Source organism: Elephantulus edwardii, unplaced genomic scaffold (assembly GCF_000299155.1).
Source record: "Elephantulus edwardii isolate Elephantulus edwardi_28Jun2011 unplaced genomic scaffold, EleEdw1.0 scaffold00026, whole genome shotgun sequence".
NCBI lineage: Eukaryota > Metazoa > Chordata > Mammalia > Macroscelidea > Macroscelididae > Elephantulus > Elephantulus edwardii.
This window is the reverse complement of record NW_006399776.1, coordinates 17436463-17452781: the sequence shown is the minus strand read 5'-3', so window position 1 is coordinate 17452781 and position 16319 is coordinate 17436463. Positions and strand designations below refer to the sequence as shown.

At 37.6% G+C, this 16319-nt stretch overlaps 1 protein-coding gene across 5 annotated transcripts in view; it reads left to right on the top strand.

The window, feature by feature from the left end:
* Positions 1-16319, top strand: part of SLC12A6 (solute carrier family 12 (potassium/chloride transporter), member 6) — a 121052-nt gene that overhangs the window by 93251 nt on the left and 11482 nt on the right. For all 5 annotated transcript variants that reach the window (XM_006883064.1, XM_006883062.1, XM_006883061.1 and 2 more), the window contains 6 exons: positions 6991-7165; positions 7437-7555; positions 9387-9485; positions 12450-12569; positions 13957-14061; positions 14446-14614. In XM_006883064.1, the coding sequence (XP_006883126.1) occupies positions 6991-7165; positions 7437-7555; positions 9387-9485; positions 12450-12569; positions 13957-14061; positions 14446-14614 (787 nt within the window). The remainder of the gene's footprint in view (positions 1-6990; positions 7166-7436; positions 7556-9386; positions 9486-12449; positions 12570-13956; positions 14062-14445; positions 14615-16319) is intronic.

The following is a 16319-nucleotide window of genomic DNA, read 5'->3' as shown; positions in this document are numbered from 1 at the left end:
TCAGTTTGGTTAGTTCCACAATAAACACTCTTGATACCAGCAACTAGGAAATAAAAAGACTAATTGCTTTGGGAAGTCTGCCCCCAGAGACCGCTCCAGAATATTTAACAGTGACAGTGTCAGGATGGAGACTAAGATGCACCTGATTCAGGCATGTTGTTGTTGTTGTTGTTGTTGTTGTTAAGTGCTGTTGAGTCGCAGGCGACTCATAGTGACCCTATGAAGGAGAGTCCTTGACGCTTGGGTGCCTTTCATCCTCTCTCCAAGTTCATAGGGTTTCCGGATGCAAGCTGTTATGGAAGTGGACACCACTCCTCCTTCCATGCTTGTTCAATCGGGGAGCTACACCCCACTCTCAGTCCGCATTGTAGCCAACCATTCAGGCATAGTCTTTACAATTATTTAAGATGTATTGGAAAGTTGGACAATGTCTAGAGATGATAGAAGGAGAATTGATGCATTTGAGCTGTGGTGCTGGAGAAGAGTGTTAAATATACCATGGACTACTAGGAGAACAAACAGGTTCATCCTGGAAAGGGTGAAACCAGGCTATTCCTTGGAGTCAAGGATTCTGAAGCTCCATCTGACATTCTTTGGGCATGTTGCAAGGAGGGACCAGGCCTTGGAGAAGGGACATCCTACTTGGGAGGGTAGAGGAACAACACAAGAGGGGAAGACCCTTGATGAGATGGATTGATTGAGTCACTGGGGTAATAGGGGTAGATATGTCAGAGACAATAACGTTAGCTCAAGATACAGCAGGGTTCAGAGCTGTATTACATAGGGTCACTGTGAGTCGCAAGTGACCCTATAGCATGTTACAACAACCATCGAGGTGGAATTGAGCCATAGCTGATCTTTCAGTGGGTTTTCACAGGCAGTAAATCGCACCAGAGGAGATTGTCCTTTTTTCCCCCCATGGAGCAGCTGGTAAATTCAAACCGTATCCTTTTGAGTTAGCAGCACAATTCCTTACCACTCTGGTGACCTGGTGGCAAGAAGCTGTGTTGCAATCCTAAAGGCACACATTTCGAATCCACCAGCTGTCCTGTGGAGAAAGTATGGACCGTCTCCTCCTGTAAGATTAACCGCCTCTGAAAACCCACCAGAGGGTCATTTATGGGTCATTTCCAACTCAGTAGTATAAACCAACAAGCCACCAGTGTTCCCCTTTCATACTTAGGGCTTCTAAATTTGTTCCTTTCTTTATTTTCTGATGATCTCTACAGTATTTGATTTTATCCTTAGGCTCCTGAGTCTTTGTGTATGATGTGAGCTGTGGATTTTGTTCCAGTTTTCTGCAGATATATATCCAGTTTTGCAGGCAGCATTTATTCAGGAAGCAATTGTTTCCCCATTTAATGGATTTTGTCTCCTTGTCAGTGGTCAGCTGACTTTAGGATAGATTGATTTCTAGGTTCTCAGCTCTATTCTGTTGGTCTCTTTGACATTGTATCAGTACGATACTTTCTTGACTATGTTGACTGCGTAGTATGTTTTGAGATTGGGGAGTGTGCTACTTCTGACTTTTTCTTTTTCAGTAGAGCTTTCCTTATTGGAGGGGTCTCATTCCAAATGAAGTTGGAAATTGCCTTTTCTATCTCCTTAAGGAATGGTCACAGTATCTAGTATTGCCCTGAATATATAATTACTTTTGGTAGAATTGTCATTTTCACAATACTGTGTTTTCTTATCATTGAACATGGTACTTCCTTCCATTTCTAGAGGTCTCGCTTAATGATAACAGTGTTCTGTAATTTAAATAGGTTTTTTGTGTCTCTAGTTAGATTTGTTCCTAAGTATTTCGTATTATAGTTGACTTTTGGCCTGGCTCTTTGAGGAGAAATGTGGGGTCAAGATTGGTGGACAATCTATCAATAATCTGCGTTATTCAGATGACACAACCCTGCTTGCTGAAACTGAAGAGAACCAGAACCACCTGCTGAAGAGGGTCAAGGACTGCAACCTCCAATATGGACTGAGGCTCAATGTCAAGAAGACAAAGATTCTCACCACTGGGCCAATTGGCAGCATCAGTATGGTTGGTGAAGAGATTGAAATTGTTAACAGTTTTAGTTTGCTTGGCTCCACAGTCAACACTCTTGGCACCAGTAGCCAGGAAATTAAAAGGCGCATTGCCATGGGAAAGTCTGCTGTTAGGGACCTCTCCAAAGTACTAAAGAGCAATGGTGTCTCTCTGGAGACTAAGGTGCCCCTGATACAGGCCATGGTTTTTGCAGTCACTTGTTATGCATCAGAGAGTTGGACAATGACCAAGGAGGACAGAAGGAGAATTGATGCCTTTGAGCTGTGGTGCTGGAGAAGAGTATTGAGAGTACCATGGACTGCTAGGAAAACAAACAGATTCATCCTGGAAAGGGTTAAACTGGGTGGCTCTTTGGAGGCAAGGATTTTGAGGCTCCATCTAACATACTTTGGACATGTTGTAAGGAGAGACCGGTCCTTGGAGAGGGACATCATGCTTGGGAGGGTGGAGGGACAGCACAGGAGGGGAAGGCCCTCTATGAGGTGGATTGATTCAGTGACTGGGATAATTGGGATGGGAGTGTCAGAGACAGTGTGATTGGCACAGGACAGAGCAGAGTTTAGGGCTGTTGTACATAGGGTCGCTATGAGTTGCAAGCGACTCGACAGCACATAACAACAACATTGTAATTGGTAGTGTTGGTTGTTTTTTTCTTTTTTTTTAAATTTATTACTCATTTCAGTAAAAATTTACAGAGACTTTGGATCCATTCATTCATTGTTGTACTTTTCTCCCCTCCTATCCCTCCCCCCTAGTATACTACCTTCCTGGAAAAGTAAAAGAAAAATTCTTTGTTTTACAAACCCTCCCCTCCCCCAGGTCCACTCCACCATGTAGCCTTCGCTCTAGACTCCTGTCATGACAAAAATACCTAATCACATATCCCTTTTAAAGAGTTTTCTCCCTTATCTATTTCAATGCAATATACATTATTGAACCCATCTTTCTCAGTCTCTCCCCAGCCCCAAGGTCAGTACTGTTTTACAACAGTGGCATCATGCAGTATTTGTTCTTTCGTGACTGAGGTACTTCACTCAGCATAATGTCCTCCAGAGTCACCCATTTTTAATAGTATTGCATGAGTTCCTTGTTTTTCAATGCAGCATAATATTCCATTGTGTGAATCCCACAGCTTCTCTATCCATTCATTTGTTAATGGGAACTTAGGTTGTTTCCAACTCCTTGCTATTGTGGACAAAGCCGCAATAAACATGGATGTGTATATATCTGCTTGAATGTCTGTTATGGTCTCTTTGGGTTATGTTCCCAGTAGTGGAATTGCTGGATCAAATGGTATCTCTATTTGCAACTTTTTGAGAAATCGCCATACCGCCTTCCACAGGGGTTGCACCATTTTACACTCCCACCAACAGTGAATAAGGGTTCCAGATTCTCCACAACCTCGCCAGTATTTGTTGCTTGCTCTTCTGTTAAATTTTGCAGTTCTGACTGGGGTGAGAGGCTATCTCATAGTTTTAATTTACATCTCTCTTAGAGGTAGAGATTTTGAACATTTCTTCATGTGCTTGTTAGCCATCTGAATGTCTTCTTTGGTGAAGTGTCTGTTCATATCCTGTGCCCATTTTTCTATTGGATTATTTACCTTTGTCTTGTTGTGGTGCTCACGTATTTTATAAATTCTGGATGTAAGTCTCTTATCTGAGATGTCATTGCCAAATACTTTTTCCCAGTCTGTGGCTTCCCTTTTTACCCTGTTGGAGAAGTTTTTGGAAGTGCATAGGGATTTGATTCTTAGAAGATCCCATTCATCTACTTTATCTTCTCCTGTTTGTAGGGGTAGTGTTTTTCTTACTTCTTTTTCAGTGTCCTCTCTTAACTGTAGAGAAATTTGACTGGGTTTTTTTATGTTGATCTTATATGCTGCCACTTTGCTGAATTTGTCTCCTAAGTCCAACAGTCTTCTTGCTGATTCTTTAGGTTTTTCTGGGTACTCTATCTTAACACCTGCATATAGAGATAGTTTCATGTCTTATTGAATGGTTATTTTCTAATTTTTCATAATGTTTAGGGAATTTTCTTCTAGCAGGTCAGTGATTTTTTTTTTCTTATGTTTTGTTTTCTTCCTGTACTGGACATGAAATCACATGTAAGTTATTCTTAATGATTTTGTACATAATTCTTAGCTTACTTTATTTTCCTTCCTTCTTTTTTCTGATTGTTCTCCAACAGATTAGTATCAGAAGTTTCCCCTCTTTCACTGTTTGCATGTTGTATTGCTTTAATTCTGCTTTTTTGTCCTTTGTATTTTTATTTTTTTAATTTTAATAATCTTCCTTTCCATTTGTTCCTTTTTATATGGCTTCTAATTTTCCATTGTTTTTATATATTGGTGTTGAATTGTTTTAAATTCTTCTCTATTTTATAAGGGTTTGAAAAAATTTGAGTTCATTGTAAGTTTATTTAGAGACACTTCTCCATCAGTCTTTTGAATTTCTTGTCAGAAAGTTGCATTTCTTCTACCAAAATATTTTCTGGTTCTATATTTTGATCACTATTTTATGTTTACTTACTATATCTTTTCTTGAGTGGTTATTTGTTGTTTCCTAGACATTATGGTAATGTTGCCTTTGTATTGTTTTGTTTTTCCGTAATTCTGATTAGGGAATTCTGATGGCTTCTTGTTGTTACATGCCAGAGCGCCATCTGTCACTCATAGCAACCCTATGTACCTGAACCCTGGCATATCCTGAGCCAGTCTCACTGTCTCCGACTCTCCTACCCCATTCCCTCAGTTACTGTGTCAGTCCATCTCATCCAGCATCTTCTACTCCTCTGCTGTCCCTCCACCCTTCCAGGAATGATGTCCTTCAAGGATTTTGTTTTCCTGTGATATTAGTGGTATTGCTTGATAATTTCTCTGTTCTGTTGAGTCACCCTTTTTTTGGAATGGGAATAAATATGGATCTCTTCCAGTCAGTTGGCCAGGTAGTTGTTCTTGGGTTTTTTGGCACAACCTGGTGAGCGTATTCAGACCAGAATGTGTTTGTTTAAATATGTCAGTCAGTGTTCTCTCAATTCCTGGGGCCTTGTTTTTTTGCCAGTTTCTGCAGAGCAGCTTGAACCTCCTGCTTCATCACCATTGTGTCTTGTTTATATGTTGTTGAATTAAATTCTTCTATGTCTGTCAGTTCTTTTTTAGAGACTCTGTGTACTCCTTCCATCTTCTTTTAATGTTTCCTGGATCGTTGCGTAGTTTGCCTATAGCATACTTAACTATTGCAACTTGAAGCTTGAATTTGTTCTTTAGTTTCTTCAGTTGAAGAAATGCCAAGCAAGTGGTAAGACAATGCAGAGGTACTTGGTTCAAATGCACCTCCTCCCATGCTATTTACTGTCTCTGAAAACTTGCTGAGGTATCAGCTGTGAGTCAGTTTCAGTTTGATGGTGCACAAAAAAGCATCTCTGATTGAGCTATCTAAGTGTGTTGCGTAGCTTACTAGTTTGACAATATTTAGTGTTTAACATTCTGATAAATGTGGCAGAAGATGGAAGTGTATGCAGTTCTCTGCCCTTTGTTCATGTAAAGCAGGTATGGGTAGTCTAGGCTGGTATAGCAATATGCCTGTCTTCAGTTTAGTAGCAACGTGTTTTAACCAGAGCTCCTTTAGAATTTAGAATAGTAGGGAGAAATTATCCAAAAGTAACTAGGACTATTCGTAAGAGAGACTTCTAGGTACTTAAAATCTTGTGTTTCTTGACCTGAATGGTAGTTACATCCAGAGGAGTGGTTATGGTGGTGTCTTTGTATTATTTTGTTACTCTATATTTGATTAGGGAGTTCTGCTGGCTTCTTGTTATGTGCTAGCAAGTCATCTGCAACTAATAGCGACACTATGTACAGTAGCTGTAAACCTTGCCCTATCCTGAGCTAGTCACACTATTTTCGACACTACTAACCCAATTACCCCAGTTACTATGTCCATCTTGTTTTTTAAAAATTAAAAATATTTATTTTAAAAAAATTAATTGAGCTATGCATTTGGATTTTGAACTTTATATTACTTAATAAAACATTATTACTAAAACAAATGTGATTAAATAAACTCTGAGATGCCACTTTTCACCTGTCAAATTAACAGCAATTTAAAAAAATTTATTTCAGTACTCTACTGGCATGCAGTATACCTATGCTGTAAGACTTGAGCCTTTGTCTAGTGCCTGTGATAGGAAAACTTAATATAATCTTTCTGGAAAGCAATTTTTAATTCTTTTAGGATGTTTAAAAATAGCTATTCATTTGTCACAGTCATTCCCTCTTAGAATTATGAGATGTTAACATAGGTACTTGTATAGAAATGTTAAGTTCAATATTTTCTGTAATAGAAAACCAACATTAGAAGAATTGATGTTTTAAATTATGATGCAAAATTATTTAAGCCACCAACAATGTATTTCTATAAAATAACAGAAGAAAATGCTTTTAAGTTTAAAAAGTATATGAAATTGGTTAATTATGATTGCTTCTGTGTTTTAAAAACAGACTATAATGAAGTGTGCAGAATACTGATATCAACATTAATGTGAATTACCCACACCTTGTGCTTTATTGTGTTTTTCTGTACTTTTCTAGTTGTTTTTATTCTCTATGAGAAAAATGTGACTTGGCAATTTGGAGAGAAAGCTATAATTGAGACTTAGTTTAGATAAGGATAAAAACCTATCCCTACAGATTGTTTTTCTTAATATAGATTGACTGTGCCTTTTTATCAAGTCCCATCATTTTGTAATATTCATCTCAAAACTCAAACCAATGCCATCTGGGTGGAACCAACTCCTAGCTGACTCTCCACTGGATTTTCATACCTTCCTTAATTGTTATTTTCTAAATATTATAAATAGTTGGAATTAAGTGAAAGTATATTTTGTCTTTAAACTCAGAATTACTTCTAGATTAAATTGCCCAATTCTTATTTTTCTCCCAGGTTTGGAGATGCTGTGAAAGGTAATTTAGTGGTAGGTACCTTGTCTTGGCCATCTCCATGGGTGATTGTTATTGGATCCTTCTTTTCAACCTGTGGAGCTGGACTTCAGAGCCTCACAGGTGCACCACGGCTGCTACAGGCAATTGCCAAGGATAACATTATACCATTTCTTAGGGTGAGTGACTCTTTCCTATTCCTATGCCCTCTTTCTTTTTTTCCTAGTCTTTATGTAAGATGATGTGGCTTAATAAATATGAGGTTATATAACATAGAGATTTGGGTTTTAGTATAAGACTCTGTTTATGTTAGAAAACAGTAAAAAGTGTTCTAAAAACTCACAAATACCACTTTTTTTCTCTTTCATGATCTGAATCCTTAGGGTAGAGAGATTGTGGATGTTGATCAAATACTTACCACACTTCCTTGATATTTCCATCTATGTACAGGTGTTTGGTCACAGCAAAGCCAATGGAGAACCTACCTGGGCTTTACTACTAACTGCTGCCATTGCAGAGCTGGGAATCTTGATTGCTTCCCTTGATCTTGTGGCCCCAATCCTTTCCATGTAAGAGTCAAGTGCTTTTGTTCAGTTATTTGTTCTAAAATGATGACTGATGTGTGTTATTTTCCATCAGGCTATATAAAACTAGTGACAGCAAAAGTGGGTCAAATACAGATGTAATTGCCCTTAAGTAATAAATATTCTGAGGAATTTTACATAAGGCTATTTTTGATAAATCGTCACAGTTTTCATCTACGTCCATAACTTCAAAAGTTCTTTCCTTCATTTCTGATTTATCACTTGATTATAGCTTTGACTACTAGTTTTTATTAGCCTTATTAATTCAGATTTTATTTATTGATGACTTGGCTGCTCACCTGGCACTTTGTAATATGTATGGAATACAAAGATGAAGAAGAGACAGTCTTAAGGTGGATAAGCATAACACACCTACCCTCATTACCCCAGTTATGGTGTCAACCCATTTTATCTGGGGTCATCCTCTCTTGTGCTGTCCCTTGACTCTTCCAAACATGTTACCCTTCTCTAAAGACTGGTCCCCTTGGCTATATGTCAAAGTATGTGAGATGAAATCTCAAAATCTTTGCCTCCAAGGGGTAGCTTGATTTCACCCTCTCTAAGACAGACCTGTTATCTTGACAGTTCATGGTATGTTCAATGCTCATATCCAGCAACACACTCAAATGCATCAATTCTTTTTCTGTATTCTTAGTCATTGTTCAGCTCTATGTAATTATGTAGACCAACTATAAAAAAAAAAGGTGGATAAGCAAATGAGTGAGTCCAAGAGGTGAGTTCTGGATAAAGTTGAACACTGGGTCCGGTATGAAAAGTCCAGTAAGGCTAAACTAACTTGGAACCAAGAAAGGTGTCATGGGCAAAGTGTCAGAGTATTCAGGGTTCTTGTATACTATCAAGTCAGAACGGCCCCATAGCTGACCATCCAGTGAGTTTTCAGAGGCAGTAAATCACACAGGAGGAGACTGTCTAACTCTCCCGTGAGTATCTTCAAGGATGACTGCTTGTTTACTGAACAAAAAAGTCATGAAGGATGTTTTAGTCAGTGAAAAAAAGAAGTAGCTAGTGTAGTACATTCACACAATTGAGTGAGCGGAAGGAGCATTTTGAGAAGAGTAGCAGGCTGGAGAAATAGGTTGAACCAAATCACAAAGGGCCTGAAGCTTTTACCTAGAAGATGATAATCTTTTATCATGGAGAGTAACTTATTTTGTTTCTAATGTAGAATTATCATTTTGATATAAAACTTAATTATAGAATATCTGAAATTAAGTTGAGAAGTGCCAGTTGGAAGCCTATTTGACTAATCCAGGAAAGGAGAAAGGAGACCCTATACTGAGGTGATAAATTAATAGAGATAGAAAGGAAGAAAAGAGATTTTAAGTAGGTAAGATCTATAGGAGTCAATATGTGAATTGTGAAGGAAGTGTAAGTAAAGATGAAAAGTAGTAGTGTCCCAAGAACAATTTACAAAAGAGTAAAGAGCTAGCTGTGCCATTCATTGAGAGAGAGAACGTGGGAAAATGAGCATGTTTTATGTTTTTCTACTTCCTAGACTTAGTTAAGGTTATTTGTTAGTTACTGTTGCATCAATTGTGATTTGGGTCAACTCCATCAGATTTTCACAGATGTGACATTTTAGAAGCTGATCACTAGACCTTTTTTTCCAAAGTACTCTGGCTAGACTTAAACAGCCCACATTTAACTAGTCATGAAATATTTATACCATCCGGGGACCCCTACCTAGTCAAGCATTAGTAGTCTAGAAACAAAGAAAAATACAACAAATTATTTAAAATAACCCTGTATGAAGCATTTTACATTAATAAGCATCCCTCTTTTTTGATTCTTCTAGGTTTTTTCTCATGTGCTACCTTTTTGTGAATCTGGCATGTGCCTTGCAAACATTACTTCGAACACCCAACTGGAGACCCCGATTCCGTTACTACCACTGGTAAGTATGTTTTCTTTTCCTCTTCCTTCTTCTCAGTATTTAGGAAGAATTCGTCATTACACTCGAAAACTGGGAGGGCTGGGTTCTCAAGAGTAGTTCTTTTTTTTTTTTTTTTTTAGATTACTACACTATACTAATTGTTTGAACTTTCAGTATTTACCTGGAACTCCATTTTTTACTTTTCTTGCTTTATAATAATTATATTAACACGAGAATTTAAAAAAATCACATAAACATGTCCAGTGTGTCCCCTTTTACACCTATTTTCCCATTTCTCTCTTAGCTAAGTACTAAACTTCAGTACTTTCTCTTTTCTTCCTCATATTCTCATCAATTTTCATTCTCAAACTCTATTATAACAATTTAATTCAGTAGTTTAACCCTCTCCAGGATGAACCTGTTTTTCTTAGCAGTCCATGGTACTCTTCTCTAGCACCACAGCTCAAAGGCATCAATTCTCCTTCTATCATCCCTAGTCATTGCCCAACTCTCTGACGCATAACAAGTGATTGCAAAGACCATGGCCTGTATCAGGGGCACCTTAGTCTCCAGAGTGACAACACTGCTCTTCAGTACTTTGGAGGGGTCCCTAAGAGCAGACTTTCCCATGGCAATACGTCTTTTAATTTCCTGGCTACTGGTGCCAAGAGTATTGACTGTGGAGCCAAGCAAACTAAAACTGTGAACAATCTCAGTCTCTTCACCATACATCCTGATGCTGCCAATTGGAGCATCTCTTCCTGGAGAGGGTCAAACCAGGCTGCTACTTGGAGGCAAGGATTCTGAGGCTTTGTCTGACATATTTTGGACATGTTGCAAGAAGGGACCAGTCCTTGGAGAGGGACATCATGCTTGGGAGGGTGGAGGGACAGCGCAGGAGAGGAAGGCCCTCTGTGAGGTGGATTAATTCAGTGACTGGGGTAATCAGGGTAGGTGTGTGGAGACAGTGAGATTGGCACAGGACAGAGAAGAGTTTAGGGCTTTTGTACATAGGGTCGCTATGAGTCGCAAGCGACTTGATGGCACATAACAATAACAACAACAACAACAATTTAGTAGTTAAAGAATGTTTAGCTATATAACTAAAAGTTTTTAATATGACTTAATGTACTGAATTAAGGGAGCTCTGGTGGCCTAGTGGTAAGAAGTTACACTGCAATCCCAAAGGTATACTGTTCGAATCACCTAGCTTCTCCACTGGAAAAGGTTGAGCAGTGGTAAATCTCATGATTTATTGCCTCAGAAAACATGCTAGAGGGTCAGCTATGGGTCGGTTCTGACTCGACAGCACTCAACAATTGTGCTGAAGTAAAAGAGATGAACAGAAGATTTTAAGGGCAGCTCAAGAAGAAAAACCAAGAATTGTAAGGAAATATGTAAAGATCTAGAGTTAGAGAATAAAAAGGGAAGAACTCACTTGGCATTTCTCAAGCTGAAAAAACTAAAAAAAGATTCAAACCTTGAGTTCAAATTCTGAAGGATTCTATTGGCAAAACCTTGAATGATCCAAGAAGCATCAAAAGAAGATGGAGAGACTATACAGAATCACTGTACCAAAATGAATGTATTGACATGGAACAACTTCTGTAAGTAAAATATGATTAAGAACCAGTGGTATTCGAGGAAGAGATTCAAGTGGTAATGAAGGCATTAAAAAAAAAAGGTCCCAGGAACTAATTAGATACCAAAAGACATGTTTTAACAAACAGATGCAACTCTGGTGTGCTCTCCAGTCTGTGCCAAGAAATGTGGAAGACAGCTGGCAAGGATGATGAAATTTTATCTCACATATATTTGGCATATTGTTAGGAAGGCCAATTCCTGGGACAAAGATATCATGCTTGAAAAATTGGAGGGTCAATCAAAGTGAAGAAGACCCTCAACAGGATAATTGACACAGTAACTGTAACAATAGGCTCAAGCATATCAGAGATAATAAGGATGGCTGGCACAGGATAGGGCAGGGTTGAGTTCCATTTTCCAAAAGGTAGCTCTGAGTAGAAGTCAACTTGACTCCACTAACAACATTTGTACCTGTCACTACATCCATCCTCTTTGCTAACTTCTTAACTATTTTCTAATTTCACTTTTACTAATGATGAGCAGTGATTGAAAATTTAAATATTCAGAATATTATGATATCTGATCCATTTTCTAGCTTCAACTTTGGCTAAAATGCATTGTGAACATTGTGTTGCTATTTTGCTTCTGTTGTTGTTTTTCTCTCTCAAGTTTGTGTTGTCACCAGATCCTAAATGTCTCTAGGTTAACACTTCTCCTCTCCACCCTTGAAATTGATTATACAGCTAGGAAGTCATTGTGTACAAAAGAACTCCAATAAATGTGGTTGTCTACTTGATTTATTTGCTCAGAATAAGTATATACATTATTCTCTGCCAAGTTTTTCTTATGAAAGCAAAAAAATAAATCTCATGGCAAGTTTTTGTGGATTCTGCAATTTAACTAATAAATGTTCATAAAATCTTCAAGGCTATTTATATGAAGTATCTTTCTAAAGGCTACTGAGTTGTTAGCAATGGAAAACTACATATCCCGTCTCTGTTTTGACAAGTGTATTTTCCCTGTCCTTATAACTTCAGATAGATATTATATCCTGCTTGTTCATTTATGCTTTTCAAGCAATAGGAAGCATCCACCCCTGCAAAGGGTGGCTGTAGATCATTGCCGTTCAGCTCACTGTTTCCAGTCCATGAAAGAACAAGTATAAAAATGTAAATAAACATTTACAAACTTTTGTAGCAATTTGACATTGTCATAGTATCCACATTTGTCATGAATTTTCTTATAATTGTCATTGAATTTTACAAAAGCATTTGTTTTCAGTATATTGGAAAAGAATCTGTATGGTCTCTTATGATAAATTGTTTGAGAAATACTGCTTTATCATATGGTTCATTTTTTACTTGCTTAGAAAGAATTTCTTGTTTGTTTTTAATTTTGTAGGACTCTTTCTTTCATGGGAATGAGTATCTGTCTGGCTCTGATGTTCATTTCTTCCTGGTATTATGCCATTGTAGCTATGGTGATTGCTGGTATGATCTACAAGTATATTGAGTACCAAGGGTGAGTCTGTAGCTGTGCAAATGAACTGTGGACCTGACCTTGGTCACTACTAAATGTGTCAGACCTAGCTAGTGTAGTTAGAGCTAGTTAGTCCAATGAAAATTGCATTATGGGTTTAAGAGACTTGCATGTTTCATAACTAAATTTTTCATTCCAGTGTTTAAGCACTTAGTGGCTAACTAAAAAGGTTGGCAGTTCAAACTCACTAGCCACTCTGGGAGAAGGAGGGCCTGGCAATCTGATGCCATAACGATTTCATCCTAGGAAATCTTGTGGGACTTTTCTACTTTGTCCAATAGTGTTGATGTAAATAGGAATAGACTAGATGACACATAACTATAGAAACTCTCTAGGGAATTTAGTTAAAAAGGTTGGCAGTTCAAACCCACTAGCCACTCTGGGAGAAGGAGGGCCTGGCAATCTGATGCCATAACGATTTCATCCTAGGAAATCTTGTGGGACTTTTCTACTTTGTCCAATAGTGTTGATGTAAATAGGAATAGACTAGATGACACATAACTATAGAAACTCTCTAGGGAATTTAGTTAATATTACAGATTCAAGCTTTTAATTACAAAGGCAACCTGTGGGGATAATTTGAAAGGATCAATGAAAAATAACTAAAAAACCTTATTGATCAGTAATTTTTTCGAGTGAAAGTTCATGTTAATTGTTGCAGGGTTGTTGATTTTTTTTTTCAGATAATCATTCATCGGCATAAATTACCATTAATTAATATAATTAACTTTTTACAATGTCTAAGCAAACCTTTTCTTATATTGCTTTTCCCTTTATACACTTCCTGTTTATTTTTTTCCAGTCATTTCTTCCCTGCCCCATTTAATTCGTAGTATATATACTGTTCCAGATTAATTGCAATAGACATTGTCTGATAAGTATTTTTATGTATTGTGTCAGTCTTTCCGTTTCTATCTGACATGAAAATGAAATTAGTCCTTAATAGCTTAGTAATACGGCTTGACTAACCATTTCAAAAACTGAGAAGTAACACTCCCATTCAGAAGATTACATTGGTTTTGGCTTCTTCCCTTTATTTTCAAATTAACTTGAACTGGGTCTGTAGTCTTAGTTTAAATTGCTGTTTTACTTTATTGTTTTTAAATAGTTCTATAGAAGGACCAAATGAATGACCATTTTTACTTTTCCCCTGAATGCTTATGTAGTACAGTCTGCTGGTAAAAGGCAGTGTTGATCTGCCCACAGTAACTTACTTACATTACTGCAGAGCATCATATAAACACATCATTAACATGAGTTTTGTATTTTACCTTGTGCATGATTTAAGTTTCACAATCAGGAAAGTAAACGTAAATTTTTGAAATTAATATTTGCTATCATTTAAATCTGTATCTTCTTTTCTTCACAGAGCTGAAAAAGAATGGGGCGATGGTATCCGTGGGCTGTCCCTCAGTGCAGCCCGATTTGCTTTGCTTCGGCTGGAGGAAGGACCACCACACACTAAAAACTGGAGGTAAAGAAATCAACAGAGCTTAGTGATGTTTTCCACATAGTTAGACCACAAAATTATTATATGAAAAAGGAAATCATGTGATGTGGTTCAAAGAATTGTATGATAGACCTATTTCTAAATTATCCACAGTTCTTGATTCATTGATTCTATTATCTTTGTATGAGTTAAGATCTAGATTTCAACTGTATTTAATTATTTTTTAAAGATTGATCACTTTGATTTGGGAGAGTTCAAAATAACTCCATTATTTTCACATCCTTTTATTTCTTCTAACATGTTTTCTCTGTCAGGTTACATACTTTGTACAACTCTCGTGAACCAAAGAATAGAATTTTCATTCTCCTCCCCCAAGCGTTTTTTCCTTTCTTCCTCACCCTTTTACAGGCCTCAGTTGCTTGTACTGCTGAAACTAGATGAAGACTTACATGTCAAGCATCCTCGTCTCCTCACCTTTGCCTCACAGCTCAAGGCTGGAAAGGGTCTCACTATTGTGGGCTCTGTCATTGTGGGGAACTTCCTGGAGAGCTATGGTGAGGCTTTAGCTGCTGAGCAGGTAAGAGTCCAGGGTTTCTAACTTAGTGGAAGAAATAAATTTACGGTTTTGTGATGTTAAATGATCAGACCTATGGTTTTATAATGAATCTCTTTCCTGAGTGATCTTTTTAGTTTGTGCAGATTTTGCTATTTTCATATTTCCTCAAATAATTAAGATGAGCTAGGAGATAGTAATTTATTCTTCCCTCCCCTCCCATTTAAAGCCTATGTTTCTAAAAAAATTATCAGAGCTAATAAGCATAATTTTCAAACAAATGCCAATTATCTTCTCTGAAAACTGAAAAAATGATGTATGTAAATGTTCCCTAAATTATGAGAGGGTTCCTCATAGATTTATGACTTTTGAGTAACTTTTCTTTCTTTTCACTAATTTGTGTGGTATTATGAACAAGTATCTTTGCTATTTCTGATTAGCTATGCAAAATAATATTATTTGTTAAGTACTAAACATTATAGCTCATCAAAAGTAGCAAACTTGTCCACAATAGTGGCATAGTAAATTACGTGTTAAACTGATCAGTTGAAAGCTGAGTAGTGCAAAGCCACCAGCCACTTCATAGAAGGATGCACTCTCCTCTTCTAATGATGTACAGCCTCGGAAACCTGATGGAGCGTCACCGTGAGCTAGAATCAGCCTGATGTCAGTAGGTTTGTACTGACTATTAAAGAACCCATGGAGTGCAGTAGTTAAGTAAAAAGGTCTGTAGTTCAAACCTACTAGCGGCTCCACAAAAGACAGATGTGGCAGTCTACTTCCTAAAGATTGTAGCCTTAGAAATCCTATCAGACAGTTCTTTTCTCTCAAGATCAACTTAATGGCCATGGGCTATATACTAAATATTAAGTTTCACACCCCCCCAAAAAAAGATTTCACTATAATACTTATTATAAAGGATAGAAGTAACCTAAGGCTGTTTTTTTGAGTAAATTTTTTTTAGGGTTGTACTTAAAAATTTATTATTAATTTCAATGAAAATTTACAGAGACTTTGGATTTCCAAACATTCATTGTTGCACTTTTCTCCCTTCCCAACCCTCCCCCCTCGTACAATACCCTCCTGGAAAAGTAAAAGAAAAATTCTTTCATTGTTTTACAATCCCTCCCCCCCAGGTCCACTTCACTATACAGTCTTCGCTCTGGACTCCTGTCATGAAAAAAATACCTAGTAACACTTCCCTCTTAAACAGTTTTCTCCCTCATCTGTTTCAATGCAGTATACATTATTGAACCCATCTTTCTCAGTCTCCCCCCAACCCCGATGTCAGTCTTGTTTTACAACAGTGGCACCATGTAGTTATTTATCCTTTTGTGACTGAGATACTTATCCTTATCCTTTTGTGACTGAGCATAATGTCCTCCAGGGTGACCCATTTTGAATAATATTGCATGAGTTCCTTGGTTTCTTTTTCCCTTGGGGTTTTGTTTTTGTTTTTTTTTTTTTTTTTGCATGTACCATCAAATTGGATCTGACGGTACAGGAGACTGCCCCTCCTTCTCCAGCAGAGCATCTGGTGGACTTGAACCATGTACCTCTGGGATTGCAGCTCAGCTTCTTGCCACTAGGCCACCAGAGCTCTCTTGAGTTGTTTTTCAGTGCAGTGTAGTATTCCATTGTGTGAATATACTACAGCTTCTCTAGCCATTCGTTTGTTGATGGACAATTAGGTTGTTTCCAAGTCCTTGCTATTGTGAACAAAGCTGCA